At 36.9% G+C, this 12,121-nt stretch overlaps 2 protein-coding genes across 5 annotated transcripts in view; one reads left to right on the top strand and one right to left on the bottom strand.

Annotated features, from left to right (window-relative positions):
• Positions 1-655: 655 nt before the first annotated feature.
• LOC109048430 (rac GTPase-activating protein 1-like) lies at positions 656-9,170 on the bottom strand. Of its 3 annotated transcripts, none has more exons than XR_006153338.1 (17): positions 9,013-9,170; positions 8,340-8,435; positions 8,051-8,253; positions 7,818-7,960; positions 7,354-7,423; positions 7,106-7,159; positions 6,946-7,023; positions 6,520-6,637; positions 5,633-5,784; positions 4,733-4,897; positions 4,480-4,575; positions 4,201-4,399; positions 3,505-3,610; positions 2,601-2,733; positions 2,238-2,368; positions 1,996-2,107; positions 656-1,912 (listed from the first exon to the last, which is right to left on the bottom strand). XR_006153338.1 is itself a non-coding variant. In XM_042713492.1 (17 exons), the coding sequence occupies exons 2-17, from the start codon at positions 8,422-8,424 to the stop codon at positions 1,837-1,839; spliced, it is 1,917 nt and encodes a 638-aa protein (XP_042569426.1). In that variant the 5' UTR covers positions 8,425-8,435; positions 9,013-9,170; the 3' UTR covers positions 656-1,836. The 3 variants fall into 3 exon arrangements, 1 of the variants encoding a protein (XP_042569426.1); XR_006153339.1 differs by having other exon boundaries at positions 8,340-8,430; positions 9,013-9,168; XM_042713492.1 differs by having other exon boundaries at positions 1,996-2,103.
• A 987-nt stretch (positions 9,171-10,157) lies between these two features.
• Positions 10,158-12,121, top strand: part of LOC109066161 (inactive dipeptidyl peptidase 10-like) — a 40,915-nt gene continuing 38,951 nt past the window's right edge. Inside the window, exon 1 of one of the 2 annotated variants that reach the window (XM_042713493.1) lies at positions 10,158-10,338. In XM_042713493.1, coding sequence (XP_042569427.1) covers positions 10,300-10,338 — 39 coding nt within the window. In that variant the 5' untranslated portion in view covers positions 10,158-10,299. The remainder of the gene's footprint in view (positions 10,339-12,121) is intronic. The other variant, XM_042713494.1, reaches the window with a different exon arrangement.

The raw sequence follows: 12,121 nt of genomic DNA on the forward strand, positions 1-12,121 counted from the left end.
TTGTCCTCTCACATCAAAATCCAACTACATATGTTTATAAATATTAACTTAGAACAGTGCTTGATCTTTACACATTTCATTTTTAATTCAGATAAAATGAATTCTTCATTGGATAAAGCAATATTATGGATAGAGGGTTCATATTTTAGACAAAAGCAATGGTATGAAGTTAAAAATGTCTTGAATTTGTTTAGTACAAACAGCTTTTCGCTCTACAATGTTATAATTGATAGACTAGAATGGTGTGGATTACCTGTGAACTATTGTGATGTTTTTATCAACTGTTTAGACTCTAGTTCTGACGGCACCCATTCACTGCAGAGGATCTATTGGTGAACAATACACAAACTTCCACTTTTGAGTGAACTAGTCCTTAAGAAAACAATATAGATGTCCTCATTCCCAGATCTAGTTTCTTTGTTAGAACATTTTCAGAACACCTAGTTACTTTGCAGTTGTAACCCACAAGGGCTATCTTCATGAAATCTATCAATACTTCTCTCTTTCCATTAATTCAACTACCCAGTGTTGTATTCTGGCACACTTTGTGCCTCAGTGATTTTGTATTGCATTTTAAATGCGAACATTTAAGTCTCACCACTTCAGTCCAACTCTAAATCCCAATGCAATGTGTTAAAAGACAGACACAAAGGACTTGCAATAAATGATTGTATTTTACAAACAGCATAAGTCTTACAAAATATCACACCACCCAAATTGAAAAGCAACAGAGTTGATAAATCAACTCCAGTGTTCAACATCGTAAACAACTGCCCTTTTAAAACGATGAAAGCTTGACAGTTCAATGCTGCACAACTACTGGTCCAAAAAATGTGGCACAACAAAGGAAAATGACTAATTGTATACAGTAAAGACTGCCCAATCAGTATAATCTCTTATGAAATGGATGAGGTACACTGGATCCTTCAAAATCAGTCAATTCTCCCAGAGGTCACCATTTTTTGTTTCTTCTTTAAATGCGGTACAAAATTCAATAAATTAAGCCAAAACTGCATAAAGACAAATTAATGCCAAAGTGAAAATCTGAAAGAATTCTGGCCATGTTCATTTATGATCAAAAAACAACTATGATGCTGAAAGGCAAAATGCCCAAGCACAACCACAACGTGTTTTTCATTACAAATTGCATATATTCTTAATTTTCTCACTGTCCTGAACCCCTCCATGCACAAATCTCAAAGGGTTCAGAAGCATAGTGTTTCTCAAACAACAAATGAATAATTTAAACATTTAACATCAGCAGCATCATCTTAAATTCTGTATTAAAACTACTGGCTGTGAAATTTAAGTTTGACCATGTTTAAAAACAGTTTACACTCTACATAGGAAAGTCTGATAGTCACTACAGCCTTGAACGCTCTAAGAGATTGGGATTTTGCTTGTCGTTCCATGTAAAACATACAATTACAAAATACACAAGCAATACACAAGATTACAGTTTCAGATTATACTATATACAAATCTTGCATACAGCATAATCTTTTTTGTTCTAGATGCTACATTCAAGTTCAGGTTTCTTGATAAAGAACTCCCAAACTGATGCAGATCCTGTTGTTAACTGAGGATTTAGAGACTGATGGAACTGCTTATAACAGCCCATCGCTTTGGTTGTGAGAATGTTAAAAGTACATTAAAACATTTAAAAGCAACTAAAATACAAATGTTACTAGAAAACTTGACAGATAAAATGAGTAGCGTTAATATGGTCCAAATTGATGGACAAACCAGACATAAAATATACAAGTAGGATTATGTAATATATTGCAGCTGTTTCCCAAAGAAAAGAAAAACTCTTAGCCTTGAGGAGCTTCAGGGCTACTTCAGGAGAGGAGAGGCGAAAAAGTGCCCCTGGCGAGAGACGCTAACGGCAGCTCTGCTTCTGCTAGAAAACCTGAAAACAAATGGGATTTTCATAATGGTTAGTTCACTTCTACTTAAAGAACACTGGCAGAACGTAATAGGATTCAGACATACTTTGGAGTGATTGCATTGAGAGTTGCATTCTTCATGCGCTGGGAGAGAGAGCTGGACGATGGGGTCTTGCTCATCTGCTGGTCAGGAGTCGTAATGGGCCCAAACATACTCGCTACAGGGCCAAAAAAGAAGAAGAGCAAATTGTAATACAAAGAAAAAAAAATTACTAAATCGATAATCATCTGATCAGTATTTGCGTGTACATTGGCATTCTCAACTATCAATTTATCATTATCATAAACTTCATCTGATCAGGAGTTGCGTGGACATTGGCATTCTCAATGATCATGTTATCATTGTGAGCCTGGTCATTGTTGCTGATCATAAACTGGCTCCAGTACTCCACAGGCAGACCCAGGAGGCACTCAACCACCTGAAAGAAAGAAAGAAAGAAAGAAAGAACAATTTTAGAAAGAAAGAAGAAAGAAAGAAAAAAAGAAAAAAAAGAAAGAAAGAAAGAAAGAAAGAAAGAAAGAAAGAAGGAAAGAAAGAAAGAAAGAAAAAGAAAGAAAGAAAAGAGCTTGGTGAAAAACAGTGGACCAAAACACACAAAAATAAAAAGGGCGCACTTTTGCAGACCCCAGACCCAAAGTAAGATCACTTACTTTTGCCTGTCGTTTTGTGTCCTGCAGGATGGTCATTGGATCTGGGTCAGGAACAGCATGACCCACAATTGTGGGTCCAAATACACGAGCCAGATTGGTTACATCCATTTTTGTATCTTTACTCTGGGCCACCCTGAAGATGATGAAACAATACTTGGAAATAATACTTCACACAGCCTAAAAACTGCCTCTAGACAAGTGTTGGGCTTTAACATCCAAGAAAGTTGCTCCAAATTAAGCTGAACTGATACGGTTACAAAAAAAAAAAAAAAAAAAAAAAAATGTGTGATGGAAAGACTTTTTTCTATATCTAAACAGTTCCCTGTTTAATTTGGTGTAAATGGACTTAATACATCAACCCATACAATGACTTTAATTGATCAGTAAATGGTCTGCAAGATAGCTCCTCATGTTATTATATTGCATAGAATTGCTATTAAAAAGGGGAAGAAACCAATCATTGAGGAACAAAATAAAAAGTGTTTCCAAGATTGTTGGCATACATATCTGGTAACCTTAATATTGTTGACATTTTGTTTGTTGTAGAAATAACGAATGGTCAAATACAGTTTAATGTCTATAGGGAATTTACAGCACCACAAATAAATGTACAAATTTAACACCATTACTAGAATATAACCATCATACTTAAAGTGAAATTTTTGGTAATGCTTAAAAATAAACATTTAGACTCTTATACCCTCCAGTAAAACGACCCCTTAAGGTACTGATGTTTTTCACAAACTGCTTAAGTTGCATTAAACTTGGAATACTCTTTTAATGTCACAATTGTAAGTGTACTCTGGTAAAAGAAACACATTTGGCTTTTAAAATTAATTCGTATTAGCAAGTGGCACCAGCTATAAAGCAGACAGCAGAATCAGAGACAATGTGTGCTGTTTACCTCTGCAAATGGATGATGAGGAAGGCCAGAGTGTCTCTGTTAGGCTGTGGAAGATCACTGATGTTCTGATACATCAAGGCGATGCTGTTGTCATCATCGGAGAGCTCTGAGAAAAGACTGAATAGTTACTATTGAACGTACTGATATTAAACAGTTTTATTTTATATAACAAAAAAAAAATGCAAAAGCAAAAATTGCATTCATAATGTTACAAAAGACCATTTCAAATAAATGCAGTTCTTTTCAACTTTCAACTCAAAGAATCCCATGTCAATGCATCATGGTTTCCACAAAAAAAAATTAAAAGATAAGCAGCACTACTGTTTTAAACAAATAATATTGTCTAGATTCACAGCAAATCAGCAGCTTAGAATGATTTCTGAAGGATCATGTGACACTGAAGACTGGAGTAATGATTCTGAAAATTCAGCTTTGTCATCACAGGAAGAAATTACATTACATAAAATATATTAAATAGTAATCATTTTTTATCGTCTTTACGGTAATGTTGATCAAATAAACAGCCTTGGTGAGGATAAGAGACGTCTTGCAAAAACCTCAAAAGAAATTTTACAACTCCCAAACTTTTGAACAGTGGTGCACACATACATATACATACATACATACATACATACAATATATATATATAATATACATATTATATATATATATATATATATATATATAGACACTAACCAGCGGCATCCATGAAGGCACGAGTGAGGCGGAAGGTCAGCAGGGGTTCTTTGAGTTTCCTCAGGAAGTCCTTGAGGAGGCCAGTGATGGCATGGATATCTTCCACCTTGCTGAGCAAAGGAACAGCCTTCCCACGCAGGAACTTCTCTTTCAGGTCCTTTACCACTCGATCCGAGCCAGACACCCGATACAGACCAGTCTATCAAAGGAATATGCAGGTTTTTTAGACCATACTGGTCTTGTTTAGAATTCAAGAATTCAGCCTCTTTATCGACTTACCTCATGTAGGCCTCTCTGCTCAATCTCATTAACACAGTGCACTACTAGCGAAGGAATCATGGGAGAGGATGTGGACACATAATTTGCAAGGATGCCCTATTGATAATCACACCAGAAGCAATCAGTGAATAAGGTATATATATGATTAAAGAAACTAAGAGTCCAACACAGCCTCTTATTTTAATGAAATAATCAGTAAAACAGAGGCAGAAATACTTAAGCTTGATGATAAAGCTTCATAAAGATTCGTCACCTCCTCGGATTTCACTGGAGTCCCAGTCATGGTTGGAATGCAGGGCAGAGGGCAGCGCTCACGGCACTCGGGGTGGGACACCACACGGCAGTCCCTGCACTTCAGAGAGATCTTCCCAAATTTGATCCTCTTACCACATGGCACACAAGACTCTGGCTTGATCACCTAAGAAAAATCGCAAGGGCCAGGCAGATATGAGCTGTGAGGGCTACAAACACAAACCTGTGCAGATAACTTCATTGATTATAATTGGAGTGATATAGAAAAGTCCATTTTACATGCTTTAAAAAAAAAATGACATTTCAGACATAATATGGATTGATACTTTTTTTTTTTGCTATGATAACTGAAATAGGTACAATGCTGCAAACCATAGAATCGGTATGAACAATGGATGTTACTGTTATATCAGCAGTCATCGCTTAACCAAGGAATTTCCAAACTTTATTGTCAGTTGAACCAATGTGATCAAAAATATTTACTTAAAGTCATGAAATTCACATTAAATGCTATAGATTTTATTGTGAACAATTATAAGCACCTTTTTTTTTTCTTTCTGTTTTTATCTTGCAATATTTAAATCAATGTAATAAATGGACCTTTGGGTGTAAAAACAGACTTGTCTCTGGTGACATACAGTATGCAAGTCTTCTCCAATGATTTAATCCAGTTAAACCACAATCCGTCAAGCTCGCGTTCATCTATTTATTAGCTTTAACTGTATTTCCCCTCATGAGCCCAATTTTGAAAGGCCCTGACTTATGCAATCAAATGATAAAAATGGAACTGTGCATAGACTAGGAGAGATTAACACTCTGGTTGGGACTCAAGAGCAATGCTACTGGAGAAGTGCATTGATTTGAGAGATGAAAAATGTTTGTATGCAACACCACATCATACCGTTTTGGAGACAAATTCATGCAGACGGACACCTCCGTTGCCCTGGGGAGTGCTGGGCCCTGCCTTGATCTCTCCATTAGGCTGACTGGGCTGCTTGAACACATCCATAGACTGAACAGAGTCTGTGTCAGCAGTGTCCCACTCCAGAGCAGCTGAAGAACAAAGCAGAGAGAAGCACTGCTCACTACTGCAGAATACTAACAGCAATGCAAAGGCTCAGGGTATGAGAAATGATCAGGAAGAACATCCCATACCAAACAGCCCTCTCATAAAACAAAAAAACAAATATAAAGCGTACCATGCTGGAGACTCAACAACAAGGGGTCATTTTAAAGGGCTACTCCATCCCAAAATGAAAATTGTCATTAATCACTTACCCCCATGTCGTTCCAAACCCGTAAAAGCTTTATTCAACATCAGAACACAATTTAAGATATTTTGGATGAAAACCGGTAGGCTTGAGACTGTCCCATAGACTGCCTACTAAATAACAGTGTCAAGGTCCAGTAAAGTATGAAAAGCATCATCAGAATAGTCCATCTGCCATCAGTGATTCAAAGCTTTTACAGGTTTGGAACGACATGGGGGTAAGTGATTAATGACAAAATTTTCATTTTGGGATGGAGTATCCCTTTAAAACTACAACCTATAACTATAACTCCTACAATCTATGTATTAAATTAAAAAAAAAAAAAAATAACAAATAAATAGTCAAAAAAAAAAAAAAAAAAAAACATTTATAATGAAAATTTTATTTATTTACAGTAGCCTGCACATTATTAGTCAATAAGAAAATCGCATTAATCAATGACTCATGCAAATATTCTCTTGCTCTGAACTGTGCACCCTCACGAACGACAATAATAAATTTAGTAAAGTTATCTTACCAGTCTTTCGGCGGCTCCGGGTCCAGTAAGGAACAGCTTCCACTGTGGTGACAGCTTCAATGGGTCCGCCATCAGCGGGCACGGTCACAGTGGTCTTAGCCACCAAAGACTCATTACCCTGATAAAACGTGACTTGAATTAATTGTCAATTTCTCACGGACTACACATTCAACTAAAAATATGGTGTTATTAACTGGACATTAACAGCATTCCAACATCAAAAACAACCAGGGAATAGCTTGTTGGCTCTCACAATGTCAAAAGAAGACAAAACCTTCCAATATTCACACTCCTGTGTATCGTAGGGACTAGTGGAAACATTTTACTCATAATGACTAAAGCAAAGCCCTACAGGGAGCCTTTAAACTGAAGAGTCCTTCCCTAATATTAAACAGTCAGTCTCGTGCTTATGTAACCCTCTCTTACTTTCTCAGAGGTGCGGCCGGTGGAACGGGACCTCTTGGCAGCGGCAGGGGGGCCATCTGTGTGGTTTCGGGAGGAGCGCTACAATGAGACATTAAATGATCAGATATCGATTGAAATTTGGAAGTAATTTGTTTAAATACAGCTTTGTTGGGAAGCTTACTCTCTTTTGCCGTTTCTTGAGACGAACAGTCCTGATTGCAGAAGAGTCCCAGTCCTTTATTCAAAGAAAAGTTCATTTAAAAATAAATTACTGCAACAACAAAACTCCAATCAATAAAAGATAAGCCAGTCTTACAAAATTAAAATCTTAAATTTAATTTCTTTGAAATGTTTCACTTTCTCCCTGCCAGGTTTGAGACAGGAAAACATATACGATTAATGTTTTTAATATTTAAGGAAATGGCATACCAAAGAATCATCGGTTTTATCATAACTGATGTCTGATAAGATAGAGCCTGATTCATCAATGGTGGTCAGTCTAGAAGAAATAGTGTGTGAAAAACAAAAGGAAGGTAAGAGAAGTTACAGCCTACAGCAGCAAGAAACAATTCAATCATAAAAACAAACTGTTTTGTCTTTATGACATTAATGCAATTATATCCTTATGAATAAGATACAGTCCATTAAAAAGGCTTTAAAATCCAAAAACAAAAGAAAAAATTCACAATCTTTATCATCTTTCACCAAAACTATTTGGGTTTATTTTGGGTTCATATTTGGCATCTAACAGATTGAAAAACCCTGATCTAACGTTTTATGATTCCAATCAAATCCTGAATGATTTCTTAAATAATAACCAGGTTTTCTCAGAAACCCATCATATTACAGAAGTAAAATGAGCTGATAATCTGATTTCACGTTCTTTCTCTTACCGTCGGCTGGTGTTGAGGTTTGCAGGATTCTGGCAACGGACATTCAGAAAGGCCAGAGCTGAGCGCTGCTCCTCATTTAACTGGATGCTGTTACTGGAGCCTTCGGTCACCAACAGCTCCCGGATGAGCTGGATCTGTCGGTCCTGCAGAGTACAAGAAAACATCTGGTTTTAGCCTAAAATTCAGATAACATGTCTACAGCACAAGCAACATGTAAAAAGAGGCCTACAAACCAGTTTCGCACAGTCAGCCTCAGCTTTCTGTCTCCGACGGATCTCCACATCTACTTGGTTGCGGGCATGTTTGAGCTTGACCTCCAGAGCTCCTCGCTCCGTCTCGGCCTTGGTGACCACCTCCTTGCATGCATTCAGCTCCTGCTCGAGTCTCAGCCATCTACGGCGGCTGTCCTCAAAGTTCAAGGCCATCTGAATGAACTCTGACAATGAGATAAAGAATGGCAGGGAATATTTAGTGCATGTATGCATTTTAATTTCAAATTTTCAAGCCACAACCAGTACTTACGGGGCTCAATGCTTTCATTGAGAACATCAGCTTGTGCCCGCAGGCTTTCAAAAATGCTGTGAAGATTAATCACAGCAGTCTCCATGTCCTCCTGCACTGCAGAAAAACATTTCAAGTGTGTGCAGTGCAACATTTCATAAAACTAGCTAGGCAGATTTATCTTGCTTCTAGTAATATCGTTCTAATACCCAGCTATTTTATTTGAAGTTGGCATATGATTAATGTTAATATCTCGCGACAATACAAGCCACTGTTTGGACACTGTGTGGCTTTCAAGTCATGCATAATATTTGGGTCGTGGCCAAATAATTAATTTCAATATGCATCTGAATAAAATATATAAAATAATGATAATAATATTACTACAACCAAAAATCTAAGAATAAAAGTGCATAATAAATTGACGATATTAAATATTAGTAACTTATTTTCAAAAATCCTTTGAAAAAAAAAAGTGTAACGTTACTAACTTACACTCCAGAGTAATGTTAATAAAGTAGTATCAAACTCGTTTTTGCTGGGGTTATAAGGCTAAAATTGTTGATAACGCAATACAAACAGTAAAACACCAGCATGTATCTTACAAACGACTCGTCTTTAGGAACAAACGCTAACGTTAACTTACAAACAAACATTGATTCATTACAGCAAGTCGTCAGATATTTTAACTTACGGATCTGTGTTGACGTCCAGCCTTGTGCGTGAAACAATGTACTTCAAAACTATAACCTAGAAAGATTTCTTCTCCAGGCACAACAGCACCGTACCGGTTTGTTCAAACTGGTTTACCGGGGTAATGTTGTTAACGTTAGCATCTAGAGGAGTTGCGTTTCAAATTTACCCGCCAGCCAATCATCGCCCGCCGGGCGTGTTGACGTAATGCGTCGACGCAGTACGTACCAGGCGATGCGTGCGTCTGCTGTACTGCTTGTTGATAGAATTTGGGGGGTGTTCTTGATTGTTATAGTACACTCAGCAATGATTAGATAATAAAAATTAAGATTTAACTAAATAAATAAATACATTTGAGTAAAATAAACAAAAATATTAAAAATAAGTTATTTAAATGCAATAAATAAATAAATAAATGCTACATCTAATGGTATATTATTTAAAAAAAGAAATGTAATAATGTAATGTAAATGAAAATAAATATTTTTTCAAATAATATTTTACCCATATTTATAATATTAATTTTCACATTATAAACTGGGTCAGTTTATACAGTAATAGATGCCTTTTCAATTTTATAATGGGGGTCCCTCGCATGTGGATGATCGTATTTAGGGGTCGGGGGCATCTAAGATTTAAAAACCTTGTCCTAGGGCTGCTTTTCATGCTGGTGATTTAAGTGGGCCAGACATAAATAAATTAGATAAATTAGTTAATTAATACTTCCTTTCTATAGATGCGGTGTGATAATTTAAGCCTATTTTCCTTCTACCTAAATAGTATGTGTGACTGCGATTTCCCTTTTTTATGTATGCTCTATCTTTCTATCTATCTATCTATCTATCTATCTATCTATCTATCTATCTATCTATCTATCTATCTATCTATCTATCTATCTATCTATCTCAGCTCACTGTTAATCAAGCGTGTAGCCTATGTGACTGATGCCTCAGACAAATTAGAAAAAAACCTTTTTCAAAAAGGGGCAGAAGCCAGAAGCAGCGTGTTGTCTTGATTAATATCCCAGTTGGTCAATAGGCTCTGACACTGTAACTGTGGGAGAGAGAGAGAGAGAGAGAGAGAGAGAGAGAGAGAGAGAGAGAGAGAGAGAGAGAGAGAGAGAGAGAGAGAGAGAGAGATGGGCAACTTTACACCATCCTATTAAAGGGATCCGCCAGTGGGGTGTGTAGAGCAACTTGCAGCACCAACTCAAAACAAGGCTCTCTCAAGTGCTGGAAGAGCAGTGAACTGCATCAGGAGCTGGATTTGGGTGCCGAGTCCTGCAAACATGATTGCCACCACACAGCAGAACATGACAACGGAGCTGGTAAACGAAGATAAAAAGCATGTTTTATGTATTGCATGAGCAAAGACTAAATACGGGCTGAAGATAAAACGGATTTTACACATCTGTGTGAACTAGAGCCGCAGCAAAAGAGCGTGTGCACGTGCGAGAGAATTAAAATCCGTGCACGCGACAAGTATTCTATTTCATATCCTGTTTCTGGTCTTTCTAATCTTGTTTAAACGCATGTATCCGTCAAAGCACATTAAAACACGTGCTTTTTCGGCACAGGTGTTCCCTAGCATTGATTCGCCTCGGTCTTCATTCATACTTTCACAGGAGCTGTCCGTATCCCTCCATCTGCTTCGCTCCGTTACATCAGTTACTACTGCAGTGCTCTCAGTGACTGCTTAATTGAAGGAGGGCTTTTCCAAAGAGCTGTCGTTTTCAACTTCTTAAAGGTTTTGACATCTGAGTTGGATATTTGTGTTGTTCAGTCGCGCAACTGAACCAGACAGCTGACTTGAACTGATGTGAATTCTAGTGTGAATTTGGCAATCTCATGTTTTAAGGTTTGAAGAAACCCTAAAGAGACTCTTTATCCGTCCTACACAAAAATCTGCATAAGAGTCAGTGACGTGACGGACATCGTCCGGATCTTTTATGTTATTCAAAATATAGTTCATACAAAATGACTCGAATACCTAAGCAATATGATTAAAATGTTTAAAAGTCATTTTAACATTATTTGTAGGTTTTAAAACAGTAAAAAAAATTCATCTTTCTATCTATCTATCTATCTATCTATCTATCTATCTATCTATCTATCCTTTTTAAAATTCTAAAAAAGAACGAAAAGGTAGTTTGGCAAAATGTAAAATATTTTACAAATATTTATTTAAAAGTAAGAAGTGAATAAATTTAATTTAAAAATATTATATTTTCTTTATTAAAATATTTCCTTATAACATTTTTTTAAAAACTTAGTCTGCCAGATCAAAGCGTTAGCTATTTTGTTGTCATGTGACTAAGAAGACTTAAAGGGTTAGTTCACCCAAATATTAAAATTATGTCATTAATGACTCACCCTCATGTCGTTCCAAACCCGTAAGACCTCCGTTCATCTTCGGAACACAGTATAAGATATTTTAGATTTAGTCCGAGAGCTATCTCTGTCCCTCCATTGAGAATGTATGTACGGTATACTGTCCACGTCCAGAAAGGTAATAAAAAACATCTTCAAAGTAGTCCATGTGACATCAGAGGGTCCGTTGGAATTTATAGAAGCATCGAAAATACATTTTGTTTCCAAAAATAACAAAAAATTACGACTTTATTCCGCTTTTTCTTCTCTTCCGGGTCTGTTGTGAACGCGACGCTGTGACTGTTGACGTACGACGCGACTGCTGACTGTGTTCTCTGGTGCGCCCAATAACAAAGAAAACACGTCAGCAGCGTCGTACGTCAGCAGCGTTCGTACGTCACAGTCACAGCAGTCGCGGTTCACAACAGACCCCGGAAGAGAAAGAAAAAGCGGAATAAAGTCGTAATTTTTGTTATTTTTGGACCAAAATGTATTTTCGATGCTTCGATAAATTCTAACGAACCCTCTGATGTCACACATGGACTACTACTTTTGAAGATGTTTTTTATTACCTTTCTGGACGTGTGACAGTATATACCGTACATACATTTTCAATGGAGGGACAGAAAGCTCTCGGACTAAATCTAAAATATCTTAAACTGTGTTCCGAAGATGAACGGAGGTCTTACGGGTTTGGAACGACATGAGGGTGATTCACAAACCACAAAAAATAAATACCAG

This window comes from Cyprinus carpio, chromosome A23, assembly GCF_018340385.1.
Source record: "Cyprinus carpio isolate SPL01 chromosome A23, ASM1834038v1, whole genome shotgun sequence".
Classification (NCBI taxonomy): Eukaryota; Metazoa; Chordata; class Actinopteri; order Cypriniformes; family Cyprinidae; genus Cyprinus; species Cyprinus carpio.

Excerpts from the sequence above, each read along its gene's own strand:
- LOC109048430 (XM_042713492.1), bottom strand. The coding sequence starts at position 8,424 with ATGGAGACTGCTGTGATTAATCTTCACAGCATTTTTGAAAGCCTGCGG. Across the intron at positions 8,254-8,339 it reads CAATGAAAGCATTGAGCCCC|AGTTCATTCAGATGGCCTTG; the intron begins GTAAGTACTGGT and ends TCTCATTGTCAG. Across the intron at positions 5,785-6,519 it reads CCGGAGCCGCCGAAAGACTG|CTGCTCTGGAGTGGGACACT; the intron begins GTAAGATAACTT and ends TTTGTTCTTCAG.